General features: G+C 43.5%; 1 protein-coding gene across 2 annotated transcripts in view; it reads left to right on the forward strand.

Moving 5' to 3' along the window:
• Positions 1-3,911: 3,911 nt before the first annotated feature.
• TRIM44 (tripartite motif containing 44) overlaps positions 3,912-17,090 on the forward strand; it is a 106,482-nt gene continuing 93,303 nt past the window's right edge. Inside the window, exon 1 of one of the 2 annotated variants that reach the window (XM_023653873.2) lies at positions 3,912-4,993. In XM_023653873.2, the coding sequence (XP_023509641.2) occupies positions 4,340-4,993 (654 nt within the window). In that variant the 5' untranslated portion in view covers positions 3,912-4,339. The remainder of the gene's footprint in view (positions 4,994-17,090) is intronic. The other variant, XM_023653874.2, reaches the window with a different exon arrangement.

The following is a 17,090-nucleotide window of genomic DNA, read 5'->3' on the forward strand; positions in this document are numbered from 1 at the left end:
GCCCCAATTAAATTCATAGGAGACTCACAAAATTTTAAAAAGAATTACATTGGCAGAAACACTACCCACATGGACTAAGGACAGGATAGAGACAGAACAAAATGAAAAGAGGCCTGTGGACTCTCTAAATTCTACTGGCAAGAAGCAGACTGACAAATTACATAGCTGCAAACATAGGATGATTTTTGTGTGTGTGTGTGTGTGTGTGAGGAAGATTGGCCCTGAGCTAACATGTGTGCCAATATTCCTCTGTTTTACGTGGGATGCTGCCACAGCATGGCTTGACAAACAGTGCTAGGTCTGCACCCAGGATCTGAACTTGTGAACCTCAGGCCACTGAAGCAGAGTGCACCAACTCAACCACTACCCTACCAGGCCAGCCCCAAACATAGGCTGCTTTTGATGGAAAAGGAAGGATGGCTCAAAAAGTGGAATTAAGAGCCCAAAAGGTGAAGCCAAAAGCCATGGAGACTCATTCTCCTGCAGAAGTAGGATTGACCCCCTAATCGAGGAACTTTTAACATGTGTCCAACTGGATTTCAGGATTGCTATGGACCAGTGACTCCTCTGTGCCACCTGCCTTTTCTCCTTTTGGAACACGAATGTCTGTACCAGTTATCCTCAGCCTGTCCCACTACTGTATGTTGGGAGTGTGGGGGAACATGGGTATTCAGATGAAGAGGAACTCTAGTTCAGGAGCTGCACTTAAGACACTATACCTAAGAGCCTTATCCACACTTAGATCTGATTTAGATGATAAGATTCTGGACTTTGAGCTGATGATGTAATGGATTGAACCTTTTGGGGACCCTGGGAGGAAGTGAACATATTTCGTATTTGAGAGGAACGTGAATCATTGGGGGTCAAAGGGTAAAATATGGTAGCCAGCCTCAAAGACGGCTCCAAGGATCCCCACCTCTTGATATTTATGCCCTTGTGTAGTCTCCTCCTACACTGAGTAGGACTGATCTCTGTAACTAATAAGCTATGTAGGAAAAGATGATGTGTGACGTCTGAGCTTAGATCATAAAAGACAACGAGTCTTCCACCTTGCCCTCTCTTGGATCACTTGATTTGGGAGAATTCAACTGCCATGTCATGAGAACACTCAAGCAGCCCAATAGAAAGTGGAAAGGCTTCCTGCCAACAGCCACGTGAGTGAGCCATTTGGAAGCAAATCCTACATTTTCTAGTCAACGCTTCAAGTGACTACAGGCCCAGCCAACATCTTCACTGAAATCTCGAGAGACACTGAGTCAGATCACTGAGCTAAGTCGCTCCCATATTCTGGGTTCACAGAAATTGTGAGATAATGAATGTTTATTGTTTTAAGCTGCCACATTTTGAGGTAATTTTCTATACAATAACAAATTAATATAAGAAGGTTGTTGTTTTGTTTTTTTAAATCTCTGGATGCTCCTAAAGATTCCAATTCCTGGGGAATCCAACTGTTCTGATTTCTGGGCAAAGGATACAGAAGGTCCGTCTCATTGCCTCTGCCATACGTCATCACCAGAACTCTATGAAGTTCCTTTTTAACAGTTCCATCACCTCCTGCCTCTAAGACCCTCTCACCATGGAGGGCTCAAAGAAAGACTGTGAAGTGTCAGATACTGAACTGCACAGTATGATATTTTAACTTTCGGTCAGGGAAAATTACGAACAAACAACAACGACAACAAAAAGACACCCGTCCCTCCCCATCAAAGGCCTTGGACACAAAAGTGTTCTTTTAAGACATTAAAAAATTGTTTTCATTGAAAAAGTATTTTCTAAATGTGATAACATGTTTGTAAAGGCTAACTTATTTCCTTTTAAGCCTGGGGAGGTGGAAATAACCAAGCATGAAATACTATTCACTGGGTATACTAACATTGATGTTTGAGCTGTCTTTTGTTGAATACTTTTTTCAGAATGGTGCATCAATCCCTGTTTCCGATGCAGACATAGAAATAATTTCCAGAGGGGCTGGCCCCAGGCCCAGTGGTTGGGTTTACGCACTCTGCTTTGGTGGCCCAGGGTTTCGCCGGTTCTGATCCTGGGCGCGGACATGGCACCGCTCATCAATCCACGCTGGGGTGGCGTCCCACATAGCACAACCAGAAGGACCTACAACTAAAAATACACAAGTATGTGCCGGGGGGCTTTGGGGAGAAGAAAAAGAAAAGGAAGATTGGCAACAGCTGTTAGCTCAGGTGCCAATCTTAAAAAAAAAAAAAAAAAAAAAAAGAATTTCCAGAGAAATCAACTGGAGAAAAATATAAATGTGTATGGAATTGGAACAAAGAAACCTCCTGATTTTTTCCCCCGTCTATAAAATTGTTCTGAGGTTTAAAAAAAAAAAGCAAAATATTTCTAAAAACTAAATCTCTGACAAAAGCTGCAGAGATTAAGCATACATTATATGTAGAGACATTAAAAATTATTTTAAGTAATTTTTTACCCCATCCCATCCCCTGGCACTTTTGTGAAGATCATCTGGAAATTCTAGCTCAACATTATCTAGGAGAATCCATGGGAAACAGACACCATTTCATCCTCCTCTCTTCTCAACCACACCTCAGCCTCTCCCCAGATGAGATCAAAATGTCCTTTTCTTCTCTCAAATACAAAACAAAAGGTCTTCTATGAATGGACAGTCACCCATATGGGGTGGCGGGGTTGGGGGGGGATTGCCTACACTACCAGCAGCCATCCAAAAATGCCCAATGCGTTCAAGATGTGCCTAAAACCTCCTTCAAAGGGTCATTATGTGCACCAAACATAATTGTGCCAATAATAATAGTTAAAATGTAGTGACTACTTCTACAAGGCAGGCCCCTTTACATTTCATCCAAAAAACAGCCCCACGAGATAGGTGTTACTGTTATTTCCACTTTACATACTTCTTTTAAAAAGTAGAAAACAGAACGATCAATTAACTTCTCCATAGTCACAAAGCCAATAAGTTGTAGTACCAGGATTTGGGGGCCCTCCGGCAGTGGATCTTCCAAAACCAGCTTTTAAAGAGCCACAAAAAGGGGGCCGGCCCAGTGGCACAGAGGTTAAGTTCACACATTCTGCTTGTCTGCAGCCCAGGGTTGGCCAGATTGGATCTCAGGTGCGGACATGGCACCGCTGGGCAAAAGCCATGCTGTGGTAGGCATCCCACGTATAAAGTAGAGGAAGATGGGCACGGATGTTAGCTCAGGGACAGTCTTCCTCAGAAAAAAGAGGATTGGCAATAGTTAGCTCAGGGCTAACCTTTCTAAAAAAAAAAAATTAAAAAAATTTTTAAAAAGCCACAAAAAAGGTCTACCGCAGTTCTTGGCACTTTAGTAATTGGTTAATAAATAACACTCCCCCGCCTTTCTCTTGGAACCCAAATCTGGGCGGTCCCCTTACTAAGGAAAATGACTGCATACTGGAACTCACTCGACAAACACCGACTCTCCCACCTACTTCACCCGACATCTCAGCCGAACCCCAGGCAAGCTCTCAGGAAAAGGCACAGAGGTTGCCACCCCGGAGTTTCCGAGCCCCTGGGAGGCAGGACCGCAAACAGCCTTTGCAAATAGACAAAGCAGAGCATTGCTTTGGATCAAAAGCGCCTGTTTGCTCAACCTGAGTCGGAGATTCCCTGAGCCCGGGAGAACAAACACGACCCTTCCCGGGGCCTCTGCGAGTCCCCAGCCGCCAGGGTCAGCCTGGTAGACAGCACCCCACACCGGCTCCACGCAGCAGCGGGGACGGGGACAGGCGGGCGGCGACACAGCGCAAGGAGAGGGACTGCAATGCACATGTCCACCTGCCTGGCGGCCTTGAAGCGTCAGGCTGACACCCGAGGGGGGTGTCGGGGGGGCGGGGCCCCATTCCCGCCTGCGAGCGAGCGGGAGCCCTCCTCCGCCTTCCCCCTCCCTCCTGGGCGGCCCAGCCCCCGCGGGGAACGCAGGAAAGGGCCACCGCCACTTTAAGTGACTCAGGAAGTGAGAGGTGGCCGCCTGCCAGGGAAGGGGACGGTGGAACCGGGACGGCGCGCAGTCAGGGCCGCGCGCTCGCCCGGGGAGCAGGCGGCGCGGCGCGGGGGCCGACGGGGGCGCGGGCCGCCGCGCCGGAAGTGCCGGGCCACCACCGGAAGCGCGGCGGGCGCCCAGCTGCCGAGCCGGCGGGAAGGCGCTTCGCTGCTCGGCCGGGCGGGGCTGTCGGGAGCGGGCGGCAGCGGCGCGGCGCCGGGCCCGCGGCGAGACCGGCGCGGCCACTGCCCGGACGGGCGGCGGCTGGGGAAGAGGCCGTGAGGAGGCCGCGCGCGGGCCAGGCGCCGAGCCCGCGGGCCCGAGGCCGGCCGCGTCCCTGCGCCCACATGGCCTCCGGAGGGCGCGCGGCCTGCGAGCAGCTGCCGCACGACGGCACGTGCGACGAGTGCGAGCCCGACGAGGCGCCGGGGGCCGCCGAGCTGTGCCGGGAATGCGGCTTCTGCTACTGCCGACGCCACGCCGAGGCCCACGCGCGCCAGTTCCCCGGCCACCGCCTGGCCGCCTACGTCCACGGCGCCGCCCGGGCCCGGACCTCGGGGGCGCAGGGCGCGGAGCACGCGGAGGCCACGGGGGAGCGCGAGGCGGGGGCAGAGAGCGAGTCCGAGGAGGGCAGCGAGTCGGAGGAGGACAGCGAGACGGGGGAGGACAGCGAGACGGGGGAGGAGAGCGACGACGACGACGAGAGTGAGGAGGACAGCGAGGAGGAGATGGAGGACGAGCAAGAGAGCGGCGCCGAGGAGGACAACCGCGAGGAGGGGGAGTCCGAGGCCGAGGGCGAGCCTGAGGCGGAGAGCGAGTTTGACCCGGAAGTAGAAATGGAAGCGGAGCGGGTGGCCAAGAGGAAGTGTCCGGACCACGGGCTGGACCTGAGCACCTACTGCCAGGAGGACAAGCGGCTCATCTGTGTGCTGTGCCCGGTGGTCGGGGCGCACCGGGGCCACCAGCTCTCCACCCTCGACGAAGCCTTCGAGGAACTAAGAGTAAGTATCGGGCGGGCGTCCCGAGCGCAGGTGCTCTGCTCGCGGCCAGGGTCGCCGTCACCGTGTCCCTGAGGGTCTGGCGCGTTCGCTCGTTGGGAGCAGTGCTGACTCGCCCCTTTTCATTGAACTCCTTTGAGAACCGTAGGACAGTTTTGGACTCACCCCAGAAAAATGTGTGTACACAAAGTGTAGTGTGCACTTTCTGGAAAATTGCAAGCCTCTGGCCTCGGGATCCCGGGTGAAGCATCCCATGGGAGTTCTGACCGCCTGAGCCGGTCCCCCGCGCCACCCCTGTTGAGACGAGCGCCCTGGGCTGGGGCCCTTGACCAGGCCGCCTCTGCCTCCTTGCAGGCGGGACACCACGGGTGGCCGGATGAACCCAAGCCGGCGGGGCCTCTGTCCTGAAAAGACCCCCGAGGGTGTGGTTTTGGTGGTAGCTTCGGTGCGTCCTGAGTTCCGTGTTGGTTCTTCGTGTCTGCTACTTGCTTGGAAGGGAGGATGAGAGGGTAGAGGCAAAATTGGGGTGGGAGTAGGGCTCCCACGTCCTCCGTCTTTTCCATCTTGAACCCTGCTGGTCCCCTAGGACAGTGTTTGGAAAGCAATAGACATTCATAAATATTTGTTGAATGAATGAATTTGCAAGTGATTTGCTTTTTCTTTATGTTGGGGGTCTTTACAGTCACTGAGAGAACCTGCTGGAGTTAACCAGGGAGGGCAGTTTGAGTGGACTGGTGAGTTCATGAAGTGATCAGTTCGTTAGTGAATGTCGTCTCGTCACGATGACTTGTTTCCCTAAGCAACCTTGCAGTCGCTGGCACTGGGATAACAAATGCTTTGACAATGAACATCCCCCGTGTTAAGATTTCACTTTTTTATTGCAACATACACACTCAAAGTGTATAAAAACATACACTTATTATAAATAATTATAAAGCAAAGACTGAAGTAACGTCCACCCAGATTAAGAAATAGAACATTAGTAGCGATGTGGAAGCCCGGGGCCCTTTTCCAGTTAGAACCATCTCCTTTCCCCGTAGGTAACTATGATTCCGACTTTTGTGGTGATGATGTCCTTGCCTGTCTTTCTACTTTTACCGCGTCTGTATGCATTCCTAAACTAACTTGAACTTGACACAATTGTATCACATGTTATCGTGCGTTCTCTTGGGTCTTCATTTTTTCAGCATTGTGTTAGTTTCATCCGGTGGGTGGCTGTGGTTTGTTCATTATCATTGTATAGAATTCCGTTTTATGAATATGCCACAAGTTACCTGTTGTGAGTGGTAACATTTGGTTTTCAGATTCTGGAGTTTCTGGCTATTATAAACAATGTTGGTATAAACATTCTTGTTGATGTCTCCTGCTGCATGTCTACATGCATTTAAATGGAATATAAACCTAGGAGCGCAATTGTTGGATCCTAGACTATGCTTATCTTCAATAGTACTAGATGTTGCCAACTATTTTCCAAAGTGGTTGTACCAGTTTGCATTGCCATAGAGAGTGTGTGCGAGTTCCTGTTGCTCTGTATCTTCACTCATGCTTGCCATTACAGAATTTTTAATTTTTGTCAATCTTGTGTCTATATAATGGTATTTTCCTGTGGTTTAAATTTGCATTCCTCGGGTTACTGACAACTTTGAGCATCTTTTGTATTTCTTCTTTTGTGAAGTGCCCATTCAGGTCTTTTGCTCATTTTTCTATTGGCTTATCTATCTTCTTCTCATTAATTTTTGGCATTTATTTCTGACTTCTTTGTTGTTTATATGGGTTCCAAATATCTCCTTCTACTCATCTTTTTAAAAAATTGTGCCTTGAATAGAAGTTCTTAATTTTAATGTCATAGAATTTATCAATAATTTCCTTTATTGTTAGTGCTTTTTGTGTCTTGTTCCACTTAGTATTGATTTTTGTGTAGTGGAGATAGGGGCTTAATTTAATTTTTTCCCCCATGCAGATACCAATTGCTGTAGCAGCGTTTATTGAAAAGCTTATCCTTTCTGCACTGATCTGCTATGACACCTGTCACGTGTTAAGTACGAGTGTGTGTGAATGTGTTTCTTGGCTCTTCTGTTCTGTACCATTGATCTGTTGGTGTACCCCTCAGTGAACAGTATGTTTTTCAGTCATTATAGCTTTGTAACATTTCTTAATACCTGGTAGAGCAAGTCCTTCTACTTCATTCTTCTGGGAAAGTATCTCACCCAGTCTTGGCCTTTTAGATTTCTTAGAGTCATACTGTAAAGTTCTATTTTTAAAAAATGCCTGCAGGGCTCTTTTTGTATTATACTGAATTTATAAGCCAGGATACAGAGCATTAATACCATTACAACATGAAATCTTCTGATCCATTGTTTTACGTCTTTTTTATTGCCTCACAGTTAAGTTTCATCATTTTTTTCTGTAAGATCTTGTCCTTCGTTGTGAAATTTGTTCCTGAAATTTATTATATTTACAGTTTTATAGTATTGTAAAACATGTTTTTAATTTTTGTTATCTAGTTGTTGTTATATAGGAATATGATTAACTTATATTTATTGATTTTTGTATTAAGCAATCTGCTGAATTCTCTTATGTATTCTAATACTTAATCTGTAGAATCATTCTACATACATGATCATATTATCTGCAAAGAGGGACAGTTTTTGTTTCTTCCCAATCCTTATACCTGTTGTTTGTTTTTTCTTACCTTATTGCTTTGGATAGGACCTCTACTATAATGTTGAATAGAAGTGATAGTGGGTATTCTGGCCTTGTTCCTAATTGAGGGATAATTTACAACATTTCACAAATAAGTGTGATAGTTGTTTTTTTTTCACAGATGTATTTTATCAGATTAAGAAAGTTTCCTCCTAGTCCTAGTTTAAGAGTTTTTCATAATATTGAATGAATACTGAATTTTATTGGGTGCTTTTCTTGTATCTATTGGGATATTCATGTGATTTTACTCTTTTACTATGTTAATGTGATGAATTACATTAATTGACTTACTTTTTAGATTAAATTTTTAAATCAGTAATAAGTTTGTATGTCTCAAAAGCTTCTTTTTCACCTTTTCCCCTTTCCCCCAACTCCCTTAACACTATTGGTAACCACTTTTATTTGTTTTTTGCTCATCCTTCAAGTGTTTCTTTCTGCACATACAGGCGAGTGCATATTTATGGTCTTATTTCCATCTCTTCATGTCATTATTACTATATTTTACAATTAAAGCAACCTTGCATTTCTAGGATAAACCCAGATTGGTGATGATGAAGTATCCTTGTTTTTGAATTTTGTTTATTAATTTATATAGAGTTTTTTTCATTTATATTTATGGGAGAAATTAGCTCATAAATTTTCTTTTTTGTACTGTCCTCATGAGATTTGCTATCAAGGTTATGTTGGCTTTATAGTATGAGTCAGGGGGTATTGCTTCTGTCGTTTTTTCCCTCTTTCAGTGCTCTGGAAGTGTTTGTATAAGATTGGAGTATTTCTTAGAATGGTGGTTGAACTGACCAGGGAAGCCATCTGGAACTGAAAAGAGAGAGAAAGAGAGAGTATTTTGTTTTTTGTTTTGCATAGTATTTCTGACTATGGATTCAATTTCTTTAGTGGTTATAATCTGTCCAGGTTGTGTATTTTTCCTTAAGTCAATTTTGGTAAGTTACATTTTCCCAAAAGTTTGTCCATTTTGTGTAAATTTTCAGATGTACTAGTATAAATTTGTGACTCATATCTTCTTATCTCTCTCTTCATACTGTAGCTCTCCACTTTATTCCTTTGAGCATGTTCATTTGTCATTTGTCTCTGATAATTCCAGCATGTGAAGACTTTGTGGATCTCTCTCTGCTATTGTTTTTGATGGTGTTTTTCATGTTTCTTTATTTTCTTTTGTCCTTTGTTATGTTTGCATAGCTTCTCATTGCCTTTAAAAAATTATTTGTGGGGATTTCCGAAGCCTTGGCATGAAGCTGTATTCTTCAAAAGAGAATTTGCGTTTGCTCCTGCTAAGGCCTGAGAGTAAAACTTGTCTAGAACCTCCTTAAACCAAAATAATTGCTTGAGGTTTCTTGGATCAGATTTTTAGGACTTGTGTGCCCAAGTTTACAACCTTTTAAAGATTTTTTTCTTTCATCTTGCCCTATGTGCCACCCCCAACCCCATTTTGTTCAGCTCCAAGACAGCACTCCCCGCAGGAAGGTGCGGAGTGTTTGGAGGGTGAGATTGTGGCAAGTTTACTTTTGTTTGTCTTTACTCTAGGATTTTACCTTTGGCAGGGTGGGAGGGTCCCAAGTCTATATGGAAAGGGACTCCTTGAAATGTCTCATTCTGAACAGGCCGTAAGCTTTGCTTTGTGTTACCTTCTCCCCCAGACCCCCAACTCATTTTATGCCCGTAATCAAATACACAGCCCAGTTTCTTGCTCTCAGCAAACGTCCTCAGATCAAGAACTGCTTCCTGTACTTGCTTTGCTTATCCTAAGGTTGGAACAATATTACTAACTAAACTGTAGATCCTATTTGAATTTCACCAATTTGTCCTCCAGTGACTTTTGTACTGTCAATGAAAATAATCCACAACCTATCTATAAATGAAAATTGGGGTGAGTGTATTCTGAGCCAAATGTGAGGACCATATAGCCCAGGGCCTTCCTTCCCCAAGGAAGGAGGAGCACCAAAGAAGTAGGGGTGTACAGAGTAGTCATATACCCTCAAAGAGGATGTTTCACATGTGATTGAAATGTCCCTTTTACGATAGTCACAAGACTGCTCTGTCAGCACAGCGATTGATGGACACAGCAGGTAGTAGGTCTGCTGTCTGGGGGGTGGGTGGGGGTGGACACAGCAGGGAGTGGGTCTGTTGTCTTGAGCTGGCTGGTCACAGGATGGGTGCAGCAATCAGTTCCTAACCTAGGGAGAGAAGCTTATCCTTAAGGAAATGCTAATATGGGGGAAGCTGCACCTTTATCCTTAAGGGCATTGTTCTTTGGGACATAGCAAGTGCTTAAAGCAGATGTATAATGGATGGTCAATGGCTGCGACAGGCCCTTTTGAAAAAACAAAGTCAGGGCAAATTAGGTTTATACCAAATGGCTTCCTCATATATGTCAATATATCTTATTGCTTGCTGTTTATTTGTCAGTACCCAGAATCCTGTGGCCACATACATTTTCTTGTTTTTGATGACGGTTGATAGTTTCGAGGAGTGCTAGTGAGGTGTTTTGTGGAATGTCTCTCAGTTTGCATTTGTCTGATGTTTTTCTCACGGTGAAACTGGAATTATGGGTTTTGGGGCAATATAAATTCTCTCTTAGGCTTTGCTTTTTTCACTTAGCAATATGTCTTTGAAATCACTCCGTAGATCTGCCTATTTATTTACAGCTGCAAATACTCCATTGCGTGTCATTCATTAAATTCTTAATTTATGATATTGTGTTTTTCAGCTCTAGAATGCCTATTTGGTTATTTTTATAAGATCCCATTTCTTTGAATCTTTTGGGGTCTGATTCTTATCATATTTTCACGATTCTTCTCATGTCTCCTAATTTTTCATCAATACTAGACATTGTGTTTAGGAGAACTATAGAAACTAGAGTAATATTTTCTTTTTTCCCTCTCAGGGTGTGCTATTTATTTGCTGTGTTAGGTAGCTAGGATGAGGGCTGATCATTTTGATCCAGTAAAGGTTTTGAGCTTGATCAGAGTTTGGTTGCAGCTTTCATTAGTTTCACTTCACCTCTGGTTTCGGATGTTTTGAGGGCAATGTACATTTGCTTACTGGCAAGAAAGAAAGTCTTGTGGAATATTGCACGTGGCTTGGTGTGATGATGGTGAGAGAACAGGATCTATTATGTACGCCTTCATCCACTCAGCGAGTATTTATTGAGCATTGGCTGAGGTCAGGGGCTTGTCTCAGCATTGGAGATGTGGCAGTGAGCAAATTGGAAAAGGTCCCTGCTTCTACTGGAGATTACATTGTATTAGAAGAAATAGAGGAGAAGAAATAAACAGATAAACAGCTTAATAAGTGTTAGAAAGAAAAAATAAAATACAGTGCAGGATTAGAGAGGGACAGGAAATATCTTAGCTCTGCTACTTGCTTTTTGACCTTCGGCAAGTTATGTAACACTTTGGCCTTGTTTGCATTTCTCTAAAACGGTTATAAAGTTAAGAAATAAAGTAAAATAGGACTTTTGTGAGCATAAAATGACTTAATTTGTGTTAAGACACTTTAACAATGCTTAACACATTGTTAGTGCTCAATAAATCTTAACTGTTTTTATTATTATTAATATGAGGAGTCTAGTCAAACATACAGGTTTAGAGTTGAGAAGAGTTGTACAATATGTGTTTTTGATAGCTCAGTGTCTCACAGGGCTGTGAGTGGCTGGTATTGGTGCTAGAAAGCCAAATTGGTGCCCGGGGTCTTAACAGCCTACTCTTGAGAGAACAGGTCCAAGCTTTCCCTGCTCTCTCTCCCCGGAATCTAGTGCCCTCTTTTTCTCTTCCCTGACCTTGCAGTCAAAATAGAATGGGTTAACAGGCATGTTATACTATTAGACAATTGCTTTTCAGGGTAAGATTGCTGATGCAGGAGGCTTATTATTCGTAAGCCCCTCTGGGGATAAAGGACTATGTACCTGTGGCACCACCGTTTCTATTGTTTGTTTGTTTATTTTTGTTTTTTTCTGGATTTTTTTTTTATTGAGGTCATAGTAGCTTATAACATTTTGAAATTTCAGTTGGACGTTGTTTTTTGTCCATCACCATATATATGTGCCTCTTTACCCTTTATATCCATCCCCGACCTCCCTTCCCCTCTGGTAACCAGTAGTCTGATCTCTTTGTCCATGTTTTTACGTTCCACATGTGAGTGAAGTCATACAGTGTGTGTCGTCCTCTGCCTGGCTTATCTTGTTAACATAATACCCTCAAGTTCCATCCGTGTTGTTGTAAATGGGACGATTTTGTCTTTTTTTATGGCCAAGTAGTATTCCATTGTATATATTTACATTGCATCTCCTTTAGCCATTCATTAGTCGATGGGCACTTGGGTTGCTTCCACATCTTGGCTACTGCGAATAATGCTGCAGTGAACATAGGGGTGCATAAGTCTCTTTGAGTTGTTCATTTCAAGTTCTTTGGATAAAATACCCAGTGGTGGAATAGCTAGGTCATATGGTATTTTGATTTTTAATTTTTTGAGAACTCCTGTTTTCCATAATGACTGCACCAGTTTGCATTCTCACCAGCAGTGTGTGAGGGTTCTCTTTTGTCCACATCCTCTCCAACATTTTTTATTTTTTGTCTTGGTGATTATAGCCATTCTAACAGGTATAAGGTAATATCTCAATGTAGTTTTGTTTTTGTTTTTTTTAAAAGATTGGCACCTGAGCTAACAGCTATTTCCAGTCTTTCTTCTTCTTCTTCTTCTTTTCCTCAAAGCCCCAGCACATAGTTGTATATTCTAGTTGTAGGTCCTTCTGGTTGTGCTATGTGGGATGCCACCTGAGCATGGCCTCACAAGTGGTGCCATGTCCACGCCCAGGATCCGAACCCGTGAAGCGCTGGGCCGCCAAAGGTGGAGCACGCCAACTTAACCACTCCACCATGGGGCCGGTCCCTCAATGTAGTTTTGATTTCCATTTCCCTGATGGTTAGTGAGGTTGAATATCTTTTCATGTGCCTATTGGCCATCTGTGTATCTTCTTTGGAAAAATGTCTGTTCCTATCCTTTGCCCATTTTTTGATTGGGTTGTTTGTTTTTTTGTTGTTGAGTTGTGTTAGTCCTTTATATATTTTAGAGATTAATCCCTTTTCAGATATGTGATTTGCAAAAATTTTCTCCAAGTTGGTGGGTTGTCTTTTTGTTTTGTTCCTAGTTTCCTTTGGCTTGCAGAAGCCCTTTAGTCTGAAGTCCATTTGTTTATTTTTCCTTTTGTTTCTTTTGCCCAAGTAGACATGGTATTTGAAAAGATACTTCTAAGACTGATGTCAAAGAGTGTACTGCCCATGATTTCTTCTAGGAGTTTTATGTTTCACGTCTTCCCTTCAAGTCTTTGATCCGTTTTGAGTTTATTTTTGCGTATGGTGTGAGATAATGGTCTGCTTTCATTCTTTTGCATGTGGCTGTCCAATTTTCCCAACACCATTTATTGAAGAGACCATCTTTTCTCCATTGTATGTTCTTGGCAACTTTGTTGAAGATTAGCTGTCCGTATATGTGTGGTTTTATTTTTGGGGTTTCAGTTCTGTTCCGTTGATCTGTGTGTGTGTTTTTGTACCAGTACCATGCTGTTTTGATCACTATGGCTTTGTAGTACATTTTGAAGTCAGGGATTGTGATGCCTCCAGCTTTGTTCTTTTTTCTCAGGATTGCTTTAGTTGTTTGGGGTCTTTTGTTGCCCTGTATAAATTTTAGAATTCTTTGTTCTATTTCCGTGAAGAATGTCATTGGGATTCTAATTGGGATTGCATTGGATCTGTAGATTGCTTTAGGTAGTATGGACGTTTTAACTATGTTTATTCTTCCAATCCATGGCACCAGCATTTCTTGACTACAACCTGTGACATGAAAGTTGCCCTCCCTGCCCGTTAGTAAACCCACCTTTTCTCTTCCTTTGCATCTGACCCAAGACTGAGAAGCAAGAGATCAATCCGTGTCAGTGTGTCTTCTGCTAGAAGTTACAGTTCAGTCTGGGATGACCACGTCAGTTTTGTGTACCCATTCCTGATGGTTTTTTTTATATCCAGAGCTAGGGGCTAAACTTTTTGTGTGGCAGGAAGAATCACAGATGCCCGGGAACCTTTCAGAAGAGGAGACAGAGTAGAGACGAAGAGTAGGTAGAAGAAAAAACCAGTCCTGATCTGTAGAGTAGAAATGAGAATGGAGTGAGAAGCACAGAACCCTGGCCCTGGGAAACTTAAATCCTTTGTGTATGTGTTTTGTTTTTGCTTTTGGCGGGGGGGGGGGGGGGGGGGGGGTAGCACTGTGATAGGGATCAGGCCAACATGGCATCAAGGGGAAAAACATCAGTATTGATGCCCTTTTCAGATGTCAAAAAATGAATCAAGAATGAAAAAAATAAAACCAAACAAAATCCTCTAAGTATACCATAATTTATGGCAAATAACTATATGGGCAGTGACTCTGATGTACATTTTAATGTGCTAGATTTTTCTTGTTGAACATTCAATTATATGTTATACTCACTTCAGATGTGATTAGTTTGTGTGTGTGTGTGTGTGTGTGTGTGTGTGTGTATGTGTGAGGAAGATTGGCCCTGAGTTAACGTCTGTTGCCAGTCTTCCTCTTTTTGCTTGAGAAAGATTGTTGCTGAGCTAGCATCTGTGCCAGTCCTCCTCTATTTTCTGTGGGATGCCACCACAGTATGGCGGTGCTAGGTCCATGCCCAGGATCCGAACCTGTCACCCCTGGGCTGCTGAAGTGGAGTGCACAAACTTTACTACTACGCCGCTAGCCTGGCCCCCATGTTTAGTTAGTTTTGATCAGGTAGCAGAGTAATCTGCTTTTCACTTCAGTAGAATATTAGAGAAAACATTCGTTATAATATGTCCAAACTATAGCATATAGTTAGCTCTGCTCTCAATGACTGGTATTTGTTTAAGTTAATTTTACTTATCTGAATAATTTTTAAGCACTTATGGTGAGCTGTGTGATGGATATTCAGAAGAATAAAGAAAGGTTCCTGACAACAGGAAGCTTATAGTCTGAATAGGAAAGATAGTCTTTTCACATGCTTATTTTTGTGTAAATATTAGAGGAGAGGTACAAATGGTATGCTGTGGGGGCTCAGAGAAAAGAAATTAATTTCAGCTGGAGGCATGGAATCAGGAAAGATTCTTGGAGGAAGTGGTATTCAAGGTAGGCCTTCAAAAATGGATAGGATTTTACGAGGTAGATAGAGACTAGGCTGTTAGGTAGCCCTCTCTGTTCCCATGGCAACAACATGAGCACATTTATTGTAGCACTAAATACATATAACTATATCAGTGTTCTTTCTTTCCATGTGTGTGTTCCGCACGGGTTATAAACTCTTCTAGGGCTGAGATGGTATGTTACTCATTTTTGTGTTCCCAGCACCTAGCACAGTGCCTTTTGGATAGTAGATGTACATGAAACATTGGGTAGATGTATGATGTGAAGTATTATAATCTCATCTAGTCCCAGGGCATCAATGAAGAACTGAAAAAGACAGTATTGCTTAGTGATTTAGTTTATCAATGTTTATATTAAGTTCAACTGCATCCAAAATAATGAAGTAATTTCGGAAAACCTAAAATAACAATAACTCAAACGAAATAGATGTGTGTTTGTCTCTTGTGTAAAAGAAGTCTGGATGTAAGCAGTCTGTGGCTCGTGTGGAGAAACCATAAAGTTATCAGGAATCTAGGCTCTTTCCAGCTGTACTCCACCATCCTTAGGGTAGTCCCTGTCATGGACCAAGATGACTGTTGAGGGTCCAGCCAGCACATCCACGTTCCAGGATAGCAGGCATGGAAAGTGAAGAAGAGCACACCTCTCTGTTTGAGGAGAACCGTCCCAGAGTTGCACACATTGCTGCTTATGTTTCATTGGCCAGAATTCAGTCCCGTGGTCTTATCTAGTTGTAAAGGAGGCTGGAAAACAGTCTTTTCTCCTCGCCATAGTGTGTCAGGTAGAAGCTGGGGTCTGTTACTAGGGAAAAATGGGAGAATGAATATGAAGGACCACGTCATCTTGTCTTAGTTGGCTTTGCAATCTATGAGTTTGAGACCTGGCTCTGCTACTTCTAAGCTATGTCATGTGGGATAATTCACTCGGCCTTTCTGAGTCTTGGTTTCCTCATGTGTAACATGGGCATGATAATTGTTTCTCCTCATTGGGTTTTAGTGAGGAATGAAAAGATCATGCGTGTGAGGAGCTGAGCACAGTGCCTGGAATATAATAAGCCCTCAGCAGTTGGCTGGCTCTTGCTCTTATTACCATTAGGGAGCTATCTAAGGTTCTGTCCTGAGTTCAGGTCCAGACCTTAGTCTGGCAGCAGGAGAAATTCAGGACACCAAGTTTCTCTGGGTGAGAACTGTTCAGCCCCCTCTCCTGCTGCTCCTTCTGCCTGCTCTATTCTGGTGGCTAGATAGGCTGGTGAGAAACTTCTCTTCAGAGAAGAGGCTCCTGCTGGTGCCTTATGCACTAGCTAACCAAAACACAGCTGGTAGGTCTAATTTTAGGTTCACAAGTCTTGCTGGTTGTCCTCTTTAAATTCTGTTTTACATTCTGAACTTGGGAAATTTTTATAGAAGTGGAGAGGAGGCAGGGGCAGTACACCCTTTACTTTCTGGTTAGAAAACAGTTTCCATTTTCCGTCCAGTAGGCAGTCCTGGGGAGAGATGTTACAGGCACCCTACTGTTCTCTCTGTACCTTGGGTCTCTGTGAACCCTGGCAGAGTATAACCTGTGTCGAGTGGTAGACTCGGACTTCATGTGTGTGAAGAATGGAAATGCTAACCTTTAGCTGAAGTTCTAAAACTAAGTCTAGAAACTCATGTCTGCTATTGACTTTTGAGGCGCTTTCCAGAGATGAGGATAATAGTTACTGTGTGGTTTTAGGTCAGATGGTTTTCTTTCATTATTTCAGTTGACCTCAGTACAACTCCTACAAATAAGCTATGTTGTTATGATTCCCATTTTACAGATAAAGAAACTGATGCTTAAGGAGTTTGAGCTCTGTGGAAGGACACCTAGCTACTAAGTGGAAAGACTAGGATTTGAATCCAGGTCTGACTCCAAAGTACGTGTTCTTTCCACCACCCCATTTTGCCCCTACTCTCGCTTAATTATTCCCACTTACATTTAACCTTTCTAAGCTGTACTGACACATTCTCCTGATGTATGAAAGTATTTAATAGATAAATACTTTCTGAATAGTCTAAAACTGTTCTTTCCTTTCTCTCTGAAGTTGTCTTCCTGGACATTTTAACAGAGTATTTTGATTAGTAACAGGTTATCTTGTTCATTTTTTTCTATTCAGCACTTCTCTAGCTCAGTACTTGATACTTGTTAGTCAGTCTCTCAGTACATTGTTATTCAGTTAATAACAACAACACTGATAACT

Source organism: Equus caballus, chromosome 12, assembly GCF_041296265.1.
Source record: "Equus caballus isolate H_3958 breed thoroughbred chromosome 12, TB-T2T, whole genome shotgun sequence".
Classification (NCBI taxonomy): domain Eukaryota; kingdom Metazoa; phylum Chordata; class Mammalia; order Perissodactyla; family Equidae; genus Equus; species Equus caballus.